The following is a 24,876-nucleotide window of genomic DNA, read 5'->3' as shown; positions in this document are numbered from 1 at the left end:
ATCAATTCTTTGGTGCTCAGCCTTCTTTATGGTCCAAGGCTCACATCCACACATGACTTCTGGAAGAACCATAGCTTTGACCAGACAGAACTTGCAAAGTGATGTTGCTTCTTGACGCACATGCAAGTTTCTCAGGAGACCAGTCAGGTGTTCTGGCATTTCCATCTCTTTAAGATTTTTCCATAGTTTGTTATGATCCACATAGTCAAAGGCTTTAGTGTAATCAATGAAACAGATGTTTTTCTGGAACTCCTTTGCTTTCTCCATGATCCAGCGAAAGTCAGTGATTTGATCTCTGGTTCCTCTGCCTTTTCTAAATCCAGCTTGTACATCTGAAGTTCCTGGTTCACATACTGCTGAAGCCAAGCTTGATGGATTTTGAGCATAACCCTGCTAGTTGTGAGATGAGCGCAAATGTACAGTAGTTGGAACATTCTTTGGTACTGCCCTTCTTTGGGATTGGAAAGAAAACTGACCTTTTCCAGTCCTGTGGCCACTGCTGAGTTTTCCAAATCTGTATACTGAGTGCTGCACTTTAACAGCATTATCTTTTAGGATTTTAAATAGCTCACCTGGAATTCTACCACCTCCACTAGCTTTGTTTGTAGTAATGTCTCCTAAGGCGCACTTTCAAACTCCAGGATGTCTGGCTCTAGGTGAGTAACCACACCACTGCGGTTATCTGGGGGCACTAAGACCTTATTTGTAGTTCTTTAGTGTATACTTGCCACCTCTTCTTAATCTCTTCTACTTCTGCCAGGTCCTTACCATTTCTGTCCTTTATCATGCCCATTTCTGCATGAAATGTTTCCTTGATCTCTAGCCTTTCCCATTCTATTGTTTTCCTCTATTTTTTTGCACTGATCATTTAAGGCCTTCTTATCTCGCCTTGCTATTTCCTACCCGTATAATTTCAGCCAGTCAGAACGGCATCTTTTCAGGTATTTCCTGGCCATTTACACTTGTTCTTCTGTGACTTACTTCTTCATGTCCCGTGCCCATTGTTCCACTGGGATACTGACTCTTTATAGTCACCTAGTTTGCCAATATTTTGTTCTTAAATTTCTTGTATGTCCACTGACTTAATGATATCTTTTGTTACATGACTTTTTTAAACTTCTATGACCTAATGTTTGTCTTTTACATGCTAGAACAGGGGCCAGCAAACTACAGTCAGCCACTTGCTACCATAAAGAAAGACAAAATTTTATTGAAACACAGCCTTCCCCAAGGTCCTGTTATGTAACAGACAGTGTCTGGCCCTTTACAAAAAAAAAAAAAAAAAGTCACCAATGGGTGCTATAAAATGTCAAGAAAATGGAATGCCTGATATGTCTCCTTTCCTGTCCACCTCCAAAAGAACTGAAGCTCCAAAGGACTTTTATTTGTTTTATTCATTGATATACTGCATAAAACAGTATATGGCAAACAGTACCTATTAAACTTTCAGAGTGAATGCAAGGTCCTCAAGCTTTCATATTCTTATTTAGAAATGTAACCAAATATTATGATATTTTAATAGTACTGCAAGAAAAGAAAAATCCCAGAATTCCCTGGCAGCCCAGTGGTTGAGATACCACGCTTTCACTGTGCAGGGGGCATGGGTTCCATTCCTGGTCGGAGAACTGGGACCCCGCATGTCATGCAGCATGGCCAAAAAAAATTGTTAAAGGAAAAATTCTTTTTATTAGCAATGTGTGATTTTATTAAGTTTCATTGTTTAAAAAAATCAGTGAGAATCAGTACACCACAGTTTTATAGCTGAGAAATATCCCAACAGTAAGGTCATCCCATATGGGAAACATTTGGGGTTCAATTTGATGTCTTAAAAAAAAAAAATCAATAAATTGTTTTAGAGATTCTTTATATACAGGCATCAACACAGAGCACTCAAGACACTTACTGCTTATAAATTATTCTTCAGTTAACAAATCTGATCAAGGTATCTAAGCATTTTCACCTTAAAGATCTGATGAGGAGGGAGAAAACGCCCCACCGAACTTGATAACCAGCAACACATACAGCTTTAGGTTCTGGGCTCAGCTTATCTACAATAAAACAAGACAACAGGCTCATTTTAGAACTCAAACCATAGGAGACACATGTCATCTGGGGTGCTTTTTCCTCGTTATTTTGCTTCCAAGCTTAACTTTACACTGCATTGTGAGACTACTGTGTGTTTTATTCAACTTCAGTTCAGTTCAGTTGCTCAGTCGTGTCTGACTCTTTGCGACCCCACGAATCGCAGCACGCCAGGCCTCCCTGTCCATCACCAACTCCCAGCGTTCACTCACGTCCATCGAGTCGGTGATGCCATCCAGCCATCTCATCCTTGGTAGTCCCCTTCTCCTCCTGCCCCCAATCCCTCCCACCATCAGAGTCCTTTCCAATGAGTCAACTCTTCGCATGAGGTGGCCAAAGTACTGGAGTTTCAGCTTTAGCATCATTCCTTCCAAAGAAATCACAGGGCTGATCTCCTTCAGAATGGACTGGTTGGATGTCCTTGCAGTCCAAGGGACTCTCAAGAGTCTTCTCCAACACCACAGATCAAAAGCATCAATTCTTCGGCACTCAGCTTTCTTCACAGTCCAACTCTTACACCCATACATGACCACTGGAAAAACCATAGCCTTGACTAGACGGACCTTAGTTGGCAAAGTAATGTCTCTGCTTTTGAATATGCTATCTAGGCTGGTCATAACTTTCCTTCCAAGGAGTAAGCATCTTTTAATTTCATGGGTGCAGTCACCATCTGCAGTGATTTTGGAGCCCCTCCCCCAAAATAAAGTCTGACTCTGTTTCCACTGTTTCCCCATCTATTTCCCATTAAGTGATGGGACCAGATGCCATGATCTTCGTTTCCTGAATGCTGAGCTTTAAGCCAACTTTTTCACTCTCCTCTTTCATTTTCATCAAGAGGCTTTTTAATTCCTCTTCACTTTCTGCCATAAGGGTGGTATCATCTGCATATCTGAGGTTATTGATATTTCTCCTGGCAATCTTGATTCCAGCTTGTGCTTCTTCCAGCCCAGCGTTTCTCATGATGTGCTCTGCATACAAGTTAAATAAGCAGGGTGACAGTATACAGCCTTGACGTTCTCTTTTTCCTATTTGGAACCAGTCTGTTGTTCATGTCCAGTTCTAACTGTTGCGCCCTGACCTGCATATTCAACTTAGTAAAGGAAAAAAAACTAAGCCCAAAATATAATGTATAATCCTTTCAACCTTTGTCTTTATGTCAAAGTCTTCTTAGTAAAATACTGGAGGAAAATACTCCAAGATCACAGAAAAAAATCCTCATAACCCTTGTAACATTACAGTCTTAACTTCTCTTACCCCCACAAAATAAACACTGTCCTTTTAAACTATTAAATTACACTGAACAGCATCTATGTTTCATTGCTATGGGCAATGAAGATGGGTTAATGCTCTCACCACATCTAAGTACGATCTTCCTTCTACTTTGTTAGACACTTTGGAAACATTGCATAACCCCTAGTCACAGGCAGTAATACTCTTGCACTTTCAAGGTTGACAAGTTTTAAAAGCTTTTTTAACCCTATACCATCTATATATTTCTGCTGATAGTGAACAGTGTGACGTCAGGAAAAAAAGACACCTGGGTATCTTACACCTAAGAAGACTATGTCTGATAAAAGCAGGAACTCCACTTACTAAATAAATCTATCTATAATAACCTACCACTAAGAAAAAGGCAAGATCATAAAGAAGAAAGAACAGAAAATGGACAAAGAATAACAAAGAAAGAAGAAAAACCTATCTCCAGGTTCTCAGTGACTGAGGTGGGGGGAAGAAAAGTACCGAAAGGAGACTCTCACGATGCCATATATATCCAGAAAAGAGTGTGTACAGGGTGATTACAGTTCCAAGAAGCTGGAATTTAAACTAAGACTGAGGCAGCGGCACACAGATGAAAGGAGGCCCCTTTAACATTTGCTCCTGGAGGCCAGCAACGCTCAGCAGTTGGCTGGAGACTAAGCTGGCCCATCCTGTGGAGCTACAACAAAGGGACGAAACAAACTCGAGTCCCCAGGGCCCCCCTCCCGACAACGCGTGAAACAACTTGATAAATGATGGCTCTGTCGGACCGGGCAGGACCGGGGAGATGGAGACGTCTGGGAGCAGAGGGGGATGTACCTCATTTAGGAGGCCGAGGGGGAGGGGAGGGGGAGCCGGAAGGGAGGCCGAGTGGCAGAGAGAAGCAAGACCACCTTATCACACAAATGATCCACCAGAGAACCTGGGAGCAAACACTCACAGCCCACCCAATGCCCAGAAACTGAAGTCCTCAGAGTACACCAAGAGATCGCACAAGGCACCAGGATTCTAAGGGCAACGTTTTCACCTTCTGTGGCCCATTTTCCAGCCTCAAGGCCAAGCTTAAAAAAGCACTGTACTCCGGTTACTTCATTCATTTGGGGATGACCTGAAATATAAACTCCACCCCAGAAATATAAACCCCACCCCCACCCAGCCTGTGCCTAAAGGCTGCCGATTGGGAACGAAAAAACAGAACACAGAGCCCAAAGTTCAGCTCAAGCCAAGGGAACTAATTAATTACCCTAAAACAGAAGCAGGGGTAGCTCACAAGGGGATCCAGCCCTTAAACCCTCCTCCTTCCCTTCCTCTAGAGTGCGTGCAGGACTATTAATACAACCTCTCCTGCCTGATGACTGCCCTGTGTGGAGAAAACTCCGTCAGCCTGAGAAGCAGGCGTAGGAGGTACCTCCACCTGAGAGAAGAGCTGTGGAGTTAGCAGTGGTTCAAACATGGGTTTTCAAAATCAGTTACCCAAAGCGTAATTAACTCACTCAAAAGGAACATGGCCTAAGCATCTGATGAAAGGCAATCAAGCACATTTACAAAGATACAACTCAAAGGTGGGGACAAACAGGAAGCACGTAAACAATCTCAACTGACTGAGTCTTTTCAAGCCTCTCCAATGTGTCCTGATGAGCCAGAAGCAGGCAGTATGAAATACTGCAAGCGGTAACACTCCACCTAAAGCTTATCAAACAGCTTTGACTGTAACTAAGCATAATTAAAAGTAACAGCAAACTGCATTCCAAGAAAGTGAAATTAGAGGATTTATCTTTGCTGATGCCCAGTACCTTCAGGAATTATTGATAACTCATATACGATGGCCCCGAATCTAATTTATTACCATGTATTTCAGAGCATCTGACATACAAGTTCATGCTCAGAGAGACACTGTATAGTCTAGGGGACAGGACAACCAGAGAAAATAACCATTTCAGCAGGTTAAGCTGGGGGATCCTGCTCCCAATAGTTTCATTTTTTGGGGGGTCCTGTAGAAGGCAATCCAGGCAACAGATAGTGAGTCTAATTCAGGCTAAATGTATTTATGATCCATCCAGAATTTCCATTGCATTAAACAAAAACTTGTTCAGCAACCAACCTCACTTGTTAATTCCTCAGAAAACTGCCTTTTTAGACTCTGTACAGCTCAAAAGGGGCTCCAGGCTTTCTAAATGCAGCGAAGAGAGAAGAGGTGCTGCATCGTGAATCTCACTGGGAGACAAGCGCAGCCGATAGCCTACCAAGCACAGGCCTGCCTCCCAATTCTACCTCACCTTGCAATCTTGCTGCCAATGTCTGAGGCTCGTAAACAACAGCATTCCTGTGTGGGGGCTGTCCACCCTCGTCACATAATTTAAAAAGGTTTATGGGTCAACTGGTCTGTGATACCTAAGAGATTAGAAGCTGGTAGCATGAAGAAATATTTGTTTGGTCAACAGTTTTACTGTTTTGTTTCACTGGTTGCGTAACTTTTTTAGAAGTCTGGATCTCTCACCTCTTGAACAATCAGAAGCTCTAACTCTGCCCCCATGGTTCTCTGTGACCAAGATTCAGCTGCAGCTGATTCAGCCACAGAAGGGACGCACACCCTCCAGCTCACCAGCTGGAGCTCAGCCTACCCCATCACTCCATCACAAGTCGCCCACCTGGCTCTTCGGGAGTCCCTGCCATCACACGCCGCTTGGCAACAGCAGTAAACAGCGACCCAGGCTGCAGGACAGGCGGGTCGGTGCTCCTCTCCAAGGTGAGCAGGCCTGGTGATACCAGTCACTCTCCTCTTCAGGGCACCCCACCCAAAGAAACAATTTTCACCTCCTTTGAGAAAATATCCCCTCCTTTAAAATGCACACGATCATATGCGAATGTTAACAACAACAATGAAATGACGGGAAGAATATCTTAATTTTAACTTCTCTGACCAAATCAAGACGATATATTACTGACCAAGTTTTAAATACCTTCATCAGTTCTCCACATAAACTTTTGACAAACCCTGGGCATTACACTAACAGCATTCCTATAAAATCTGTCAACTGTTACTGACACAAATTACATATAAAAGTGTTTCTAAGAACTTTTTGGATGTCGCCTTCACATACACCTTGACTTTAACCAGTGATACCACTCTTGTCAGTTAACCCTCCCATTTCCCATGATACGTAAGCAAAGAGTAGCAAAGAGGTACCAGGGAAAACACCAGGCACTACATCTGTAGACCTCCCTGGAGCATCTAGGTCAACGCGTTAAGTCTTTGAAAGCTATAATCAAAAAGACCGATAAAAGCAAGTGTTACTGAGGAAATGGCAAGGATGGAACCCTCACACACTGCTGGTGGAAATGTAAAATGGTGCAGCCACTTGGGAAAAGTCTGGCAGTTCTTCAGGAGAAATGAATACCTACATCCACACAAAGGCTTTTATACATGATGTTCATAATAGCAGCATTATTCACAATGGCCCAAAGTGAAAACAACTCAAATGCCTATCAGCTCATGAATGGATAAACAAAATGTAGTGTATCCAAAAACCAGAACACTCCTTGGCAGCAAAGAGGTGAAGTACTAACACCTGTCTAGCACAGAGGCCCCTAAGTAAAAGAAGTCAGTCACAAAAGGCCACATTTGTACTATTCCGTTTACCAGAAATGTCTAGAACTGGCAAACCCCAGACACAGGAAGGAGATCAGAAGTTTCTGAAGGATAGAGTGGGAGAAGGAAGTAGAGGATGACTGTCCAGAAGTCAGAAGTTTCTGTTAGAGGTAGTGGGAAACGTTCTAGCATTGATTGTGGTAATGGCTGCACAGCTCTGTGGATGCACTAAAACCAATAAATTGCATATTTTAAATGGGCAAATTGTGTGGTTTGTGACTATCTCAATGAACTGTTACCAGAAAGAAAGAAGTCTTTGAAAAAATACCAAGAAGTGTAGTCTGGATTTTTTGGTTGTGATTGTGGTTACGGTTGTTTTTTCATTTTAAAGTAATGCTCCAATAATTCAAAATGGAAATCTTTTTTTAGTGTACTGAATTCAGGTTGAACAGCAGTGTGTAAAAGCACAGTGCTGATGGCAGTTATTCAGCATCTATATACAAGTCATTTCACGCTGAGGCTCAAAAAGGAATGGACCTCCCTGAGAAATTAACGGATTTAAGCAAAGACTAGGACGTCGTGGAGGATGACCTAGACCATCAGCTCACTGAGAACAGGAAATGTTTGTGTAATAATCTCAGTGTCAGGCGCTGTGCCTGCCTGATGCTTCACACATGCACTAGCTGTAATCCTGCCAACAACCCTGCAAGATGGGTGTCACTATCTTCATCTAAAACAGCCAAATAGCCTCAAGACCTGGAGAAACAGTTCAACTCAGTATTCGAAGCTTCAGCTTCCTGATCCATGAGAGAAATATCGACGTCTCCTAAATCAGAGCAGTTTTAAGAGCTCTATGAAACAAGGTGTATTAAGAACCCGGCATTATTTGCAGCAACATGGAAGGACCTAGAGACAATAGTACTAAGTGAAGTAAGCCAGGGAGAGAAAGAGAAGCACCACATGACATCACTTACACGTGGGATCTAAAATACAGGAAAAGTGAACTACGAAACAGAAACAGACTCAAAGACCTAGAGAACAGGCCTGGGGGTGCCAAGGGAGGGGAGTGGGGAAGGGAAGGACTGGGAGGCAGGGATTCGCAGGCGCAAGCTACCGTACATAGGATGGATACACAGCAAGGCCCTACTGTACGGGCACTAGCCTGTAATCAACATTCAACTGAGTAATACTCAATATTCTGTAGTAAACCACAATGGAAAAGAATATGAGAAAGAATGCGTATTTAACGGACACAGTAAATAAGTCTCTTTTACCCCCGCTTCAGTGAAAACACACAAAGCCTTCAGAAAGCTACCAAAAACATGTATAAATGATGGGGGTTATGGTCCTATTCAAAGGTCATCACTACTGTCACTTTCACCAGGGCTTTCTGAGCAACAAACTAGGAAACACGGCATTCACAGACGTTACTGTGTTGGCCAAACAAAATAAGTTAATCTGACATACGTTTAATGATGTATGTTACCATAACTGTGCTAAATAATAAATCTAAATGGTGGCAGTGATCGTCCATGATTATTATGACTTATATAGGAGGAGTGACTGTCTTCAGTAATTGCCGTCTTCTGAAAACCACAGAGACACTGCAGCCACACCCACAGGGACAATAAAGCTTGCCGTCACCCTCCTCGCTGCACAGGGAGACTAGAGCTCAGGGCAGAACCCTACTTTCCCCAGCATTACAATCTGCCGTGCGGCCCCACTGGGAGAGAGCTGGCAGGAGAGGAGGGGAACTCAACCACTGCCTGAGAGACACGGGCACTGGGTGCAGCGTACTGGGGGTCGAGGGGAGAGGGTTAGAGAGTGAAGAGCCGGGCAAGGGTGAGATGGCTCAGAGAAGCTCTCGGAGAACTGGGGGCAACAGAAGAGCAACAGGTGGAATGGTGGCCACAGGACCCACGGGACGGGGTCATGGGTAGGGCAGCAAAAGGCAGGGGCACGCCAACAGACTCCACGTGCATGTTCACCACGTTGCTAGAGCAGATATTCATCATCCAGCACCCTACTGTACGTCTGCCCAGGTTAACAGAACTCATCTATCAGAGATATACTGCAGCTAAAATTGCAAAAAAAAAAAAAAAAAAAAAAGCAGAGTTGCCCAGTAGCTAGTAGTCTGACATGATCTGAAGAGCCAGAGACAATCTCTTAAAAAGTTAGTGCAGGCTTCCCCGGTAGAGAGCCTGCCTGCCAGCACAGGAGACACGGGTTATATCCCTGATCCAGGAAGATCCCACAGGCCATGCAGCAACTAAGCCCTCCCGCCACAACTACTGAGCCTGTGCTCTGGAGCCCGGGAGCGGCAACTACCGAAACTTGAAATGAGAACCATCCCCACTCTCAGCCACTAAAGAAAAAAAAAGCCCGCACATCAACGAAGACCCAGCAAAGACAAACAAAATTTTTTTAAAGAAGAAAGCTAGTTGTTTTAGAAAGCTGGAACAAGAGTCCCCACCCCCAGGCCTACACGTGGAACTGCTAAAGTTGGGGCAGAGGCATAAGGGGCTCAGGAGAGAGGAGATTCACCATGTGCTGCCATGCAGGAAGCCTAAGAATGCAGTCACTGGGGCCAGATGAAAGTATGTCCCCCACTAGGCTGGGGGGAAAGGAAAGAACGCGTATGTAGGGTTCTGATGTTCACCCCTTGACTGCGTGGTCCTGGTGTGTGTGTTTGAGGGGGCTGATATCACTCTAAGGGGCAGGAGGAACTCTTAGGGAAATGCCATCATTGATATTTTGTTTGGGTGCTGGCTACACAGGTGTATCCAACTGTTGATATGCAACTGTATATTTAATAAAGTGGATTAATTTTTTTTCTTAAGATTGGGAAGTTAAATACACTCTATGTAGATTTCTTCTCAAAATAAGTAAATTCAAAGTTTAGGCCATAAATTCATGAACAGTGGTACAGTGGTAAACTTTGCAATATACAGAAATCCTGGCTACCCAGAAGTTCCACTTCCAAGGAAACTCCAGGAAGCCACAATTTACCTTTCACCCTAAACAGAGACTGTAGCAAAGACACTGATTTAACATTTTTCCCTCACTTTTTGCAAAACTTGACCAGTGAATTAATCTATGATATTTTCACTAACTACAAGTTATTAAGTTGCTACAAAAAATATTCCTTGGAACTAAAAGTAATTATTGCTTCTCCAAGAAGCAAGTACTGTCCAGAAAACTTCCAATTTTATAAAGTGAAACTTAATTGCCAAGAGGTGACCCAATGGTTGTGGCTGGCCGGTATTTAAATTTATCTAAATGTGCTCTCTATTTGAATTCATACCACAGAAACGTGCTGAATTTATGTAAGAAAGCCCATCAGAAATTAAGTCTCTTCCTCAAGAAAAAGGATGAGCAAAACACTCACCAAACCTACGTGATGGAGTAATTTTAAATTCTTAAAAGAAGTTCCTCTGTTGTGAAAGAACGCACCTGACAACTTCAATATGACATTATATATCAGGAGACTTTAAAAAGGCTAGCCCCCTAATCACAATCGTGCACATCTGATATCACCAGTACTTTATCACCTTAAAAAAAAAAAAAAAAAAGGCAAAGCACTGTAACAATCTAAGAGTCCGAACTGCAGAAGTAATTAGACAAACAGTATCCATCCATTCACTGCGTGACTGAGATCTGAATCCAGGCAATTTAGAGCCCGAGCCCGCAACTCACGTCCTCCATTGCCTCACCCACTCTGTCATTCAGGGCATTACCGAGGGGAAGATATTTATCAATATTTGACAGCCAAATAAACCAATACAAAAATCAGTAAGAAATAATAAAGGTACAGAAAAAGAAAACAAGATGTACACTCCACTTCTCACAAAGTCAAGCAATTCTAAATTCAGTATTAGTAATCATTTTGAAAAGCACTAAATAAATATAAAAATCACTACTCCTTTCTTTGTGTCTCTAACTTACCTTTGACCCTACAAATATCCTTAGCTGCCTAGGTTCAAATATTTTACATGAAATTCATCACCATTAAAGGGGCTGTGTTCATAGGTATTTCAGTAAACAGGGCACTCAATTCCCTTAGCACTAACTGCTGGCTTCATAATTTCACCATTTCAGCCTCTCCAACACAGAATGGGAATGATCTGGAAACAGTAAAAACAATCCTAAAACGTTTCTTCCCAGACATCATCAGTATACTAGAAAACCTTGGCCTCAGGAGGCAGTGATGAAGCCTCAAATCTCCAGTGAACAAAATTTAAATGGAAGAAGGAAGCTGGCTCTCAGTGGACTATAGATGGATGGATGGATGACTGACAGATTAGAAGCCTGACATTATTTACAGAATAAACCAAACACAGAGATAAAACTAAACTGCGGAAGTCATCATTTTTCATCTCCAAATTCAGACTCACTCATAACACAACCATCATCTCAGGAAGAGGTGCTACCAGGCATGTTCCTCCCCACCACCAAGCAGGCTTAGAGCAGAGGCGGGATGACTGCTGGTTCAGTGAGGCCTGGACTGCCACAGCAGACACCTCCTTGTCTTTCGCTCTGTGCAGTGGACATTTCAATGGTAGAATGTAGTGTAGGGTAACGAAAATGAGCTATATATAATACAACAGCATGCACATACGATTTTATTGAAAACACAGTTGGTTATCATCATCTTATATTAAGAAATAACCACAAATACAGACAGAGGAATTCTTTAGTACTGCAGAAATGGCTTGTAAAAGAGGATCTACTGAATGGGCTGGTGCGGGAGCTCTGCTGCATACTGAAGGGCTGTGAATGCCGGGTGGGAGAAATCTAATGAGTCAGAATAAAGTACAAGTTTCTTTTCCCATTGAAATAACTATTAACCTTATATATAAAAACTAATACCATATACTACAAGGGCCTACATACAGCATAGAGAACTATATTCAATATCCTATGATAAGTTATGATGGAAAAAATTTTTTTAATTATGTATAACTGAATCACTGCTGTACAGCAGAAACACAACACTGTAAATCATCTATATTTCAATTTAAAAATTTAAATACAAAAAAATGTATACCAGGCAATGTAGATAACCTATACAGAAATCCTGAATGGTCACATTTCTGGTTTTACCTTATTCAAGTCACTTTATTACTGCTGCTTTCTGGTAGTATCACTAAAGTTACCGCAATCCACTATTATTACACCTCTGCTACTGACTTGAGGCCAACACAAATTATATATGAAATAAAAAGATCAAAAGACTTTTGAGATAATCACAACTGAATACAGTATATCACTTCCAGACTGTATTACATAAAATGGCAAATTTATCAAGAACAGTGAAATATACTCTCTTATTCAGCTAAGATCTATCACGATTTGTTAATCTTACTAGCAAGCCAAACAGTTCTAATAAATGCCCTTTGCCTATCCATAACAAAATATCATTACAGTAAAAACCTTTGTATGCCTAGTGGTTAGCACACAGATGCTACACCATCAGAACTTTCTGGAATACAAAATCCTAGATTTTCAGATTTTTACTGTACTTTGATGCACTATACTATAGGTCACATTGCTTCCAAGAGTTCCAGATGCATTTGGCCCCCACATTATCTCATTTCAACTTCAGCCCCAGATAGTTCACAAGCTGCATGCAAAGCCGCTCAGTCATGTCCCACTCTCTGCAGCCCCGTGAACTGTAGCCAGCCAGGCTCCTCTGTCCATGGCATTCTCCAGGCAAGAACACCGGAGCGGGCTGCCATGCCCTGCTCCAGGGAATCTTCCCGATCAAGGGACTGAACTTGGGTCTCTTAAGTCTCCTGCACTGGCAGGTGGGGTCTTTACTGCTAACGCCACCTGGGAAGCCCCAGATAGTTCCCATGTGGTACTAAAAGGTGACATTAACACTACTTCATGCACGCACATTTGGAAGAACATGATCTCCACTATAATGTACAAACATTTGTTTCCCTTCTCTCTAGTTTATAGCAAAAGGGGAGATTTCAGATACTGTACAATAGTTTTGTACCTTGTATCCTCTTTTATGGAATTATTTCTACAGGGGAATTACAATTTTATCTTGAATACCATGAGTTTTACAACACAATGAAATAACTGGAAGAGACCTAGGGCTTAGTGGAATAGGCACTGTAAAGCACTCCTCTGGAATCATTTAGAAAATAGCATCTGTCTGTGGGTCCCTCTCTAGAGGAACAATATAAAATATGAAGGGAATTACAAGCCCTGTCATACTGCCTGCGCTCCAGTGAGTTATACCCAAAATGCCAGTCCTGTCCCAATTTACATATGGATTACTCTAAGTTTCAAGAGTCTTTATTTGAAATGTGTAGCAGGAAAGCAGTTCACCTAATAAGCAGCAGCATACTGAATGAAAACACTGGGCCAAAAAGGCAGGGCAGAATACTGAACCTTCTAAGAAGGGAAGAAAAAGGACACTGAAGTCAGAGACTCGGACGAAATGCCAAGTGCCTGTCAACAGGCACATTTCACTGGCAAGAAGAAAATCGTTTCATCTCTCGATTCATGTATTCAAACACTTAAGGGCCCACTGCTACACACAAAAGGCACCAATACAATGGCTTCTAAGTGAACTGAGTCACCGCCATACTTTTCCACCATCTAAATAAGAGACAATTTAGTAAGAAGTATTTTAAGAGTTGTGTATAGGCAACTCTTTAACTTTTACAACCACACTTCAGGAATTCATCACTGGTTACAGATTCCTCACACATGTAAGCATGCCCCGAAAGGAAGAACACCAAGAAGGGCTAAGGTGAATGACGGACAGACTTGGGCCCGATGAGCTATGATCCACTCCAACTCCTTACCCCAACAAGTTTTCTCCCATCCTAGAGAGTGAGCAAAAAGATTACATCTGCATATGCTCAAATTAACCTTTTAGGTACATTCTTTACCAACTAAGGTAATTCACATCAGTAACAATACTTGCAATACACCTCAAAACTTGGTCATCTGAAACCCTGTCTTCCAGAGACTTGGACTGATTCTAGACTCTGTCTTCCAAGTGAATGTATGTGAAACTTGGACTAGCTTTCAGAACATCTGGAGAGGAGGGTCGGTCTAAAATGTCAGACTGAATACCAAATGGAAAACTGGACCTAAGGTCCTGCAGCAGAGACGGTCCTCTAAGACCAAACACCCACTTTCCTGCTGCTTAGACCAGAGTATCCAAAGTGTGTGTGTTTGAGGGGTGAGGAGGCAGGGGAGCACGCCAAGCAGTGGTTGGACAGTGAGTGTCACCGAACAGGTCGCCTAACACCAAGACAGAACAGTGCATTAAGGATCCAATTAGAACAGTTAAAAGCAAAGTCTAAGCATCACTTGAGGTCTTGACCAGTAAGTGCCTGGAAAAGGGAACCCTGCAAGGAAGACGTACCCCTCCAGCACTGTGAGGACACAGCTTGTTCCTGTTTTCCCCACACTCCAGCTTTCAAGGTCAGAACTATGAACTTGCTTTCTCTGTTCTCCCACAAGAATAACTTTTTGATTCTGATCCCTTTATAGGAGGTTCACAATGATCACAGGTCTCCCTCATCTAAAACTAACCCATGGGCTCTGCGGGGGATGTGTTTCCAACAAGGTCAAGGAAAGGTCTGTGTGTCCCAAGAGCGGCAGTGGGGCTGAGCCCAGACTCTCTCCACCTCAGAGCGGTTTTAAAGAGTGTTTCCTGAAGAAAACTGTAAAATGGCTAATCAAAAAAGTCTGACTGCAGTCCATCTTGGAGGACAGACAGCAGATGCATAAACACTGCAGTGCCCACCCCATCGGGAGAAAGGAGGTGGCTGAGCCCCAGAGAAAGGCAGCACACCCCTAATGGAAATGGCAGGTCATGCGCAAGCTTCTTGAGTGACTTCAAGAGCTCTGCGGGATACAGCAGACTTCCAGATACAACCATCCCAACCTCAGAAACCCTCATTTGCGGTTGGCCGAGCCTCCAGAAAAAAGGGCTTACTGGGTGACCCCACATCACAGGGCAGGGGCTGCTGGGCAGAGGGTGTCTTTCTATCTTCCATCAGTTAGAGCTGCTGAAGACCAGAGGGATCTGAAAGGGTCCTCGTATCCCCTCCCCCAAAGGGAAATACCACCAAGTGATACTGTTGCACCGGGAGCCAAAGGCTCAGTCTCTTCAGCCCTGCGAATGGGCGCCACGCCAAAGCCCAAGCCTGCTTTAGGCACACACAGCACAGAAGTAGCTGCAGGGTGCAGGGTAGGGCAGGGAGTGAAAATGCAAAGCAAAGTCAGAAACACAGAATGAAATGTAGCTCTAAGAAAACGACTGGCCTTGGCTGCACTGCCGAGTCTCAACGGTGACAATTCCTGTGGCCTTACTTTGGGGAACCAGACTAGATACACAGAACTTACCCTTTCCCAAAGGTAATTTATTGTAACTCCTAGTTACAATACCTAGTTACAACACCAAAACTGCAGCCACAGCTACTGATCATCATTCATTCAACATGCAAAAAGAAATGAGGTAAATTATTGGAATATCAGCCATGACAAACAAAAACACCACTTACTGATTTCTACAGCAGTACTGAGTATTAACACAGAAAATGTTCATTATATATGACTTTAAAAAGAAATAAAACTATATAATATGTTATAATGGGCTTCCCACATGGCTCAGTGGTAAAGAATCCACCTGCCAATGCAGGAGACACTGGAGACCTGGGTTTGATTCCTGCATCGGGAAGATTCCCTGGAGTAGAAAATGGTAACCCACTGCAGTATTCTTGCCTAGAGAATCCCACGGACAGAGGAGCCTGGTGGGCTACAGTCTGTGCGGTCGCAAAGAGTCAGACACAGCTGAGCACACACACACATAAAGCAATGTTATAACGATCCTACATATTTTAAAAGTATTCAATATATATGTCTGCATGATATAAACAGATCTACACTGGCTCAAGATAATTATAAATAATCATTACACTTTTTTGCCCATTTCAATCCCGTCTCTGCACTGGATATTTCCAGATCTATCTAACCTGACAATTACTTTCAGCAAAACCCAGCTTTTGCATCGCACATCCACTACATCACGTTCATCTGCTGAGGGGAGGCCCAGATGGTCTTTCACACCGGACTGGACAGCAGGAAGTGATGGACTCGCTCCAAAGAGCAAAGCCTCCGCCTGTGGCCTTCTGTTAACCCTCCCCGTCTCACCCGCCCCATTCTCAGTTCCTGTATGTACCCTATGCATAAGCAAGCAATCTCTGTCCTCCAAGAGTCTCTTCCCATAAAGCAGGGAGAAACAGCGGTACAACACTGAATTAATTCTCAAATAAAGCAATGCTCTTACATTAGCCTCCTAGACCAAAAACATTAGTCTGTGCTTGGTGTTAAAAGCTACAGCAGGTACTCAGAGTACATAGCCCCTGATCACAAGGAACTAATAAAACTTACAGAGTCCAACTAATAACACAGAACTCAGAAATATGCAACAGAGAGAAAATTATAAAGTATTTTTAACTGCTAGGCTTGGCTCTCATTTCCAACCCCAACCGAACCCACCACCTTACTGTGCAACTCTGGACAAAGTCCTCATCTGTAAAATGGGAGTTGAACCTACATGATCTTACCTTCCAGAGTTCTAGAAACAACCAATCAGGGAAGGAAAGATAAATGTGGGCTTCTAGTATGAGTTACAAGTCTACCTATGAGCAGACAACAAGGGAGACTAAATACCAAGTGAAGATGGCAACAGGAAAAAATCTCCAGTCTTCCTATACAAGCAGAGCAGTCTGAAAGCAAATGCAGAGCATACTCGCCTTCCTCCCGTCACAGGAGCCCCGCACGTGGGTCACTACATCCACAAACCTGCTGTCAGGAGAGGAGAGGAGGAACCTGTGTGTGCAGCAGCTCTGTATCAGGCACAGGTACGAAGACAAATATGCAGTAGGCACAGTCTCTGACTTGAGGAAGTTTATTTCATTCCATTCATTCAGTCAGTAAATATTTACTGAGCACCTACTATGTACACAGACAAAGAACATGTTCCAGGCAAGAGTAAATAGGACAGACAAGATTACTGCTCAAAAAACTCCCAGTCCTGGGTGTACACAAAAAAAACGCCAACTGCAGGAAAAGAAAACTGAGGAGAGCAGTATGACAGAGAGCGACAGGCAGGAAGAGCGGCAGCGCTGCTCTAAACTGGCTGACCGTGAACAAAAGCGTGTGTAATGGGAATTTGCTGTATTATTCTCTCCACAGTACTCACTCAAAATTTTTACAACAAGCCATAGACGGACAGGATAATCAGTGCAGGTTTCACATGTGAGATGACATGTGAGCTAAGATTTGAAAACCAGTACAAGGCATGTCTCCCTATGCCCTCCAGAGAGAGGCAATTGCTGGTGCAGAGGCCTCAAGGAGCTGGGATCCTTCATGAGAAAAAAGGGCTCCTGTGCCCACACCAAGAGCCAGGGAGAGGAAGCAACAGGCCAGGAGTGGAAGCAGAGCCTGTGGAGACCCTATTACACAATGGTAAGGAATTCCAAGTTTACTCTAAACCCAAGAAGCAGCCACTGCAGGGTTTTAAGCAGGAATGAAAACATAGGAATATACTTGTTTTTGTTTTTAATTACAAAGCAATACAAGTTAGGTGCTAAATGATTCCAAACACATTTATGTTTAGTAATGGGATGAATTTACCTCCCTAAATCACTTCAGTTCCTAACTTCAAGCACATCAGTGTAAGGACATTTAGTTCAGTACCTGCGGAAATGGCTCAGAAGCATACCGGGTAAGAAAGAATCAGTGAGAAATTAAATTCTGTTATAGACGTCCAAGGGCTTCCCTGGTGGCTCAGCTGGTAAAGAATCTGCCTGAAATGTGGGAGACTTGGGTTCAATCCCTGAGTTGGGAAGATCCCCTGGAGAAGGGAAGGGCTACCCACGCCAGTATTCTGGCCTGGAGAATTCCATGGACTGTATAGTCCATGGGGTCACAAAGAGTCAGACACGACTGAGCGACTTTCACAGACATCCTTAAAAACTCTGAGCAAACAGACTGTGGGCTAGAATTTCAGACTCATGTAAAGCAGAAAAATATTCTGGCTACTGGGCCAGCAGCTACATAAATACAGGGAAAAGGTCAGATGAATGATTTCCCCCCATCACTGACAGAAAAGAATGGGGACCCCAGATGTCATGTCCATGCTCCTGACTTCTCATCCTGTTTATTTCTAAAAAACCTTATAAAAAGAATTTAGAATCCACAGAGACATTTTGAAAAGAAAAAAAAAAAAAGACTCCTCACACACAGAAGCAGATCAGTGGTGGCCAGAGCTGGGGCAGGAAATGGAGAGTTCTCTAAAGGGTATGAGGTCTCCTTGTGGAGTGATGGATATATCCTGGAACTACAAAGAGATGGCAGTTGCACAACATGCTGAATTTACTAAATGCCACTGGATTATACACTTTAAAGTGGTTAATGGTTAACTTTATGTTATGTGGATTTTACTTCAAATCTTTTAAAAAGGAAGTTGAAAAGAATGAAAAATAAGAGCAGCTGATGGCGAGTATGTACATCACTGGAAGCAGTTTTAGATCCAGGTTCTGATCAAAACTCAAGATAAACTGAACACAGACCGTTCTTAAACTCAGCAGTATTGACATTTTGGCCCAGAGCACTGTTCTGTTCTGGGGACTGTGGATATTTGGCAATTTCCTGGCCTTCTAACCACTGGATACTAGGGGGCCCCCTGTCCCAACTTGTGGCAACTAAAAATGTCTCAAGACTGTCAAAGCCCCTTTGAGGGGCATGGCACCCTGCTGTCAAACAACCACCAACTTTTCTGCATCTGAATTTCCTCAACCACCAGAGGCCCATCACCTTACCCAAGGTCTCTTACCTCTGGAATTCTAGTCCCTCCTTGGTTCACCACCAGTGATCTATCATCTAGTGCAGTCTTCTCTTCCACTAACCTTCCTCTGTGTCTTACAAGGCTGCTTCAAGGATATGAAATAACCAAGGAAATGCTTTAGTGAAACCTCTTCAAAGAGTAAAACTGGCTAGCCAATAGAAGTGCTGGTATAGAAGTTCTTCCGTTAAGACTCCAAGATCAGTTAATAAAGGAATATTCAAGTCGGAAAACTAGTTTCCAAATCTGTAATTTTGTTTTTATTTAATATGCCTCTTAAATAAGATCGTCCCTTGAAATTAACTGAAACATCTTTTCTCATAGTTTTCAAGGATTTTAGGCTCCTCTGTATTCATACATGAACACCTCAGGAATACTGGGCAACAAAGAGTTAACCTACTAAGTTCTGTGTATGCTCAAAGAATTACAACCAACTTCATTTAATTATTAAGTAGCCAATAAGCTAATCTCTGTGGCTGGTTAATGCACTAATGAAATAAGGCCTTCCAGCTCAAAGCTGTCATTCTAATCAGGAGACTGTTCTCCTCAGCTAGTAGAAAGAGATGGCAGGATCTAAGGACTCACATTACAAATCTGGGGAAAGAGAAAAGAATCTATGTCATACTTCACTTTTTGTGTTTAAAGGTACCCAAGCTCCTGAACTGACATTTAAAGAAAACTCCAGCCAACGATAGCAGACCACACATTCTTTTCAAGTATACATTAAATAACTAGCAAGCCCACGTTATGGACCACAATACAAGTCTCAATCAGCTTTAAAGGATGCCAACTTGAGGCAAGAACCTGTGGAGCAGAGGAGGCATGTATCCCCAAAAGGAAATAATAGACAAAAACAACAGACAACCCCACTAGCAAAGACAAACGTATCCCCAAATACATGCTGGCTACCGGTTACTTCTTTTAGTGAGCTGCTTCTCTACATGTTCTTGACTTTCTCAACTATTACATTTGCTCTTATTGTTATAATGTCTTCTTAAATATTAAGAACATGTACATGTTTTCATATTCACTGTAAATCTTTTTTCTTCACAGTTTAATTTTGCATTAAAGTTATGAATATGAGAAGTTAAAAAAAAAAGATGCCAAGTCTACTTGTCTGACCAAAATAGAATTAAGTTAGAAATCAATAATAGAAAACTCTCTGACAGATTCCCAAGTATTTGAAACTAAATTAACATACTTCTAAATTACTTTAGGAAAAAAATAAAAATAAAAGGGTGATAAGCCTGAATGCTTTTCCCTCAGATGAAGAACAAGACAAGCATGACTGCTCTGGTTGCTTCTATTTGTCGTTTTATGGGAAGTTCTAGACCGAGCAATAAGGCAAGAAAAATAAAAGGTACCCAGATCAGAAACAAGCAAAGCTGTCTTACTTACAGACATCATCACATCATCTATGTTGAAAACCCAATGGAAATATTGCTGAAAAAGTGAATTTAGGATAATTACAGGATATAAGATTAATATATAAACTCAACTGCATGTCTATAAACTAGCAAAAAACAACTGGAATCTTTTTAAAATGCACGACAGCATGGACTGCCCTGGCAGTCCAGTGGTTAAGACTCCACACTTCACTACAGGGGTGCACTGCGGAGCCCTGGTTGGGGAACTAAGATCCCACATGCTGCGAAGCACAGTGAAAAACAGTTTTTAAAATGATTAAAAATTTTAAAAACGTACAACAGCTAGGAAACAAGTATAAAATGCTTCAGGAAAAAATCCAACAAAAGGTAGGACCCAAACTGAAAACCATGAAATTTTTCTGTGAGAAACTAAATAAAATCTAAACAAACAGAAAAGACTAAAAACTATTAAAAGGTCAATTTCCCACAAGATCTGTATATTCCTCACAATCCCATTCAAAATCTCAACATAATTCTAAAATCCATATGGAAGTACAAAGAACATAAAATAGGCAGAGTGAATATCACTAACATTATTTAATTTTAAGAATTATGACAAAATTATAGTAATCAAGACAGTGTGGTATTAGCCTAAAAACAGACAAGTTCGATAATGAAACAGGATAATGATCCAAAGTGAGCCCACACAGATGTAAGCAACTGATTCTTTATAAAAGGACAAAGGCGATTCAATGAATAAAGGACGTCCTTTCAACAAATGGTGCTACAGCATACACAAAACAAGAGTTGTGATTAATGCCTCACACCATAAGCAAAAATCAATTCAAAATGGAACATACATCTAAATATAAAATCCAAAACAGGGTTTCCCTTGTGGCTCTGTGGTTAAAAAAAAAACCCACCTGCCAATGAGGGAGACAAGGGTTTGATTCCTGGTTCGGGAGGATCCCACATGCTGCAGAGCAACAGGGCTGTGCGTCACAACCGCTGACCCTAGAGCCTGGGGCCCGCACCTGTGAAGCCTGCGGGCCCCAGAGCCCACACTCAGCAACGAGAGAAGCCGGCGCGCTGCAGCCAGAGCGCACCCCCGCTCGCCGGAACCAGAGCAGGGCTCACGCAGCAACAAAGACCCAGCACATCAAAAGTAGCACAGAGATAGTTTTTAAACAGTAAAACTTCAAGAAAATATTAAGAATAGCTTCCCCGGTGGTCCAGTGGTTAAGACTCCACACTTCTACCACAGAGGGTGTGGCAGGGAAGTTCCACATGCCTCGAGGTGCGCCCTCCCCCCGCAAAAGAAAATGTAAGAGAAAACCCTTGTGACCCTGGGCAAGGAAAAAATGTCTTAGATATGATGATAAAAAAAGCACAACCATAAAAGAAAAAATTGATAAATCAGAATTTGAAAATTCTAATTTATTAATTAGAAAAGACAACTCATAGACTAAAAAAAAAGACAATTCATAGAATGAAAAAGACAACTCACATACTGAAAGAAAAGATATGTAAAATAATAATTCTGACAAAGGACTTCTATCCAGAACACATACACCTAATAGACTAATTTTTAAAATAACCGAGATGTCCTAATAGCAGTTTCATCAACAATATGTGAATCACTAACAAACACATGAAAAGGGGCTGACTATCATTACCATGAGGGAGGCAGCACTCCGCACCCACTAGACGTCATAACCACACAGGCAATGCTGAGTAATCACGATGATGGGAAACACTGGAGCTTGTGCAGCCACTGCAGTGATAAGTTTGGGGGTTTATGATAAAGTCAAACACAACTCCAATTCCACTCCTAGGTACCCAGCCAGGAGAAAAGAAAACACATGCTCACAAAAATACCCATTAGCAAACACACACAGTTATTCATACCAAACAAAAGGTGGAAACAATCCAAACATCCACCACCTCACAAAAAGATCAAGAGAGAAGAGGAGTATATCCTTATAGCAGAATAACTCAGCCAGAGAGTATTCAAGGGACTTCCCTGGAGATCCAACGGTTAATACTCTGCAGTTCTACTGCAGGGGGCACAGCTTCAGTCCCGGGTTGGGGGACTATAATCCCAAATGCTGTGCAGCCAAAAAGACAAAAAGGGTTCAAAACAGAAAAACTAAGGATGTATCCAAAAGACATAGGCTTACCTGAAAGAACCACAAAGGCCAAAGCTAGGACAATTTGGGCAACAAAGCTCACAGAGCAAAATGAGCATCCAGAGTCTCCAGCTGACAGTAACAGGCTGAGGAGACATGTTGTCAAGCAAACACAAAGCTGAAGGCAAGATTGAAAACCGAATCAAAGATAGACACGTATTCAAATAAAGTCTGAGTTTAGTTAGCAGCACTGTACCAAAGTATCTTCGTTTTGACAAACATACCCTGGTTGTGTAAGATTAAACATCAGGAAGGCTGGGTAAAGGGTATTGAGCAGGAGTCAGAAAACTAATGTCCACTGACCAAAATCCAACCAGCCACCTGCTCTTATCAAGTTTTATTGAGGAAGTTCACCCGTGGTCCAGTGGCTAGGACTTGGCGCTTTCACTGCCAGGGCCTGAGTTCTGTCCCTGGTTGGGGAATTAAGATTTCGCAAGCCACATGGCATACCAAAGGGGGAAAAAAAAAAAAAAAAAAAACCAAATATCTACTGGAACATAGCCATACCCATTCATTTACTTACTGTCCAGCTATGGCTACGGCCACTTTTGCCTTACACTTAGTTTTACAGAACTAAGCAATTCCGAGAAAAGACAATCTGTCCACAAAGCCTAAAATACTTACTATCTGGTCCTCTACAGAAAAAGCTTGCTAACAGGGTAATACATGAACTCTCGGCACTGTGACACTACCTTCGGTAAATCTACAATCATTCTACACTATAAAGGGCTCGGGGCTTCCCTTGCGGCTTAGTGATGAAGAATCCACCTGCCAATGCAGGAGACATGGGTTTGACCCTTGGTCTGAGAAGAATCCACATGCCACGGAGCAACTAAGCCTGTGCACCGCAATTACTGCGGCCTCGTGCCACAACTACCGAAGTCCACGCGCCCCAGAGCCCGTGCTCCGCCAAGAGAGGCTGCCACAATGAGAAGCTCGCTTGGCAGCTAGAGAGGAGAGCCTGCTCATTGCAAGGACAAGGCTCTCTTGGGGTCCCCTCAACCAACTGTACAAAGATAGATGAGATTATGATTTCACAGACATGCAGCCAGTTACTTAAGAGAGTCCCCACCCCCTTCAGAACAACCTCTCCCCTCTCTCTGGCCTTCCCATGCTTGCTGGCTTTCCTCATGTTCCCAAACCTGGGAGAAAAGCAGATGGCAGTGAGCACAGGACTCAAAATGCAGCCCTTGTTTAAAATAAAGATTTTTTAAAAATAAATAAATAAAATAAAATAAAATATTTTAAATTCAAAACGAAATGCTCTGCAGGAAGCAGGACTTTGCAAAGCGCCTCCCCTAGGGGCTGGGAGGTAGTGATCTCCGGCTTCCTTGATCTCAGCACCACTCCTTAACAGCCCCGTCCACGGAAATCACTACCACCTACTCCAGAACACCTCGTGGCTGCATGTTTCTGAGCTCTCCACTTCCCTCATACCTTTTTTTTCTCTTGTGTATTACAAGAGAGGTTTGTGTATTACAAACCTCTTTTCCTCAGTGAGGCAACCTGAGTTTGGGATAAAAATTGAAGATATTCCTGAAGATTACACTGCAACTACACTCAAGGGGCAAAGACCTAGATTTTTCAACTTCAAGGAAGTTAAAATATTTTTAAGAAAAATTTATAAATAAAACACAAAACATTATCTAATACCTGGTGGTGGTTTAGCGGGTAAGTCGTGTCCAACTCTCGTGGTCCCATGGAGGTAGCCCACCAGGCTCCTCTGTCCATGGGGTTTCCCAGGCAAGAATAATGGAGTGGGTTGCCATTTCTTTCTCCAGGGGATCTTCCCCACCCAGAGACTGAACGAAGGTCTCCTGCCCAGCAGGCAGACTCCTTTACCAACTGAGCTACCAGGGAATTCCGTTAATTCTAGACATGATCCCTGCAGGTACCACGTAGTAGATACTGTCAAGGTCCTCAGAAAGTCTGAAGAAAAACGAGAAAGCTCAGACAAAACGTGGAAGCCAAATGTGATTTCTAGATTTTTAAAAAAGTAATACTATTTTAGAATTCAATATAAAATATATCCAACTATGATATGTTCACTTGAGAATAAGCCAAATAAAGAAAAAATAATCACCACAGAAGCTTCAGCTTGCCAGCTTTAAATTTGAAGATATGCTTAAAGAACGTGTCTCTTAAATCTTAAAGATTTCTGAACAAAATTCAGAAAGGATGACTAAATATATTTACTTTAGTAAAATCCACCATTTCCATTCATGGTGTACTCATGCCTAAGCACACTCCCGATGCTCCACCCAAATTTCCACTCACCTCCCACACCATCCAAATCCTAAACACCATGCACAAGTGTCTTCCCAGGAGAAAACCCGGAAATACCAGAGCGGAAGACAACTCACCTCACCTACAGATGAGAAAGCTGAGGTCCAGAGAATGGAAGAGACCTGCTAAAGCTAAACCTGGAGTGAGGCCAGGCTCCAGCAGCCTGGCGGCCCAGCACCTGCCCCAAGCAAGGCCTTCCTCCCTGTTCCCCGCCCCTGCTGA

At 42.6% G+C, this 24,876-nt stretch overlaps 1 protein-coding gene across 2 annotated transcripts in view; it reads right to left on the bottom strand.

Annotated features, from left to right (window-relative positions):
• The window catches only part of LOC101117325 (chromatin remodeling regulator CECR2), a 118,046-nt gene that overhangs the window by 67,954 nt on the left and 25,216 nt on the right, over positions 1 to 24,876 (bottom strand). Inside the window, exon 1 of one of the 2 annotated variants that reach the window (XM_042248249.2) lies at positions 1,961 to 24,876. The exons of the other annotated variant lie outside the window; for it this stretch is intronic. Coding sequence (XP_042104183.1) covers positions 1,961 to 2,020 — 60 coding nt within the window. The 5' untranslated portion in view covers positions 2,021 to 24,876. The remainder of the gene's footprint in view (positions 1 to 1,960) is intronic. 2 annotated transcript variants of the gene reach the window in all.

The sequence above is a fragment of the Ovis aries genome, chromosome 3 (assembly GCF_016772045.2).
Source record: "Ovis aries strain OAR_USU_Benz2616 breed Rambouillet chromosome 3, ARS-UI_Ramb_v3.0, whole genome shotgun sequence".
NCBI classification, from domain to species: domain Eukaryota; kingdom Metazoa; phylum Chordata; class Mammalia; order Artiodactyla; family Bovidae; genus Ovis; species Ovis aries.
Note: the sequence above shows the minus strand (reverse complement) of the source record. Positions and strands in the feature narration are given on the sequence as shown.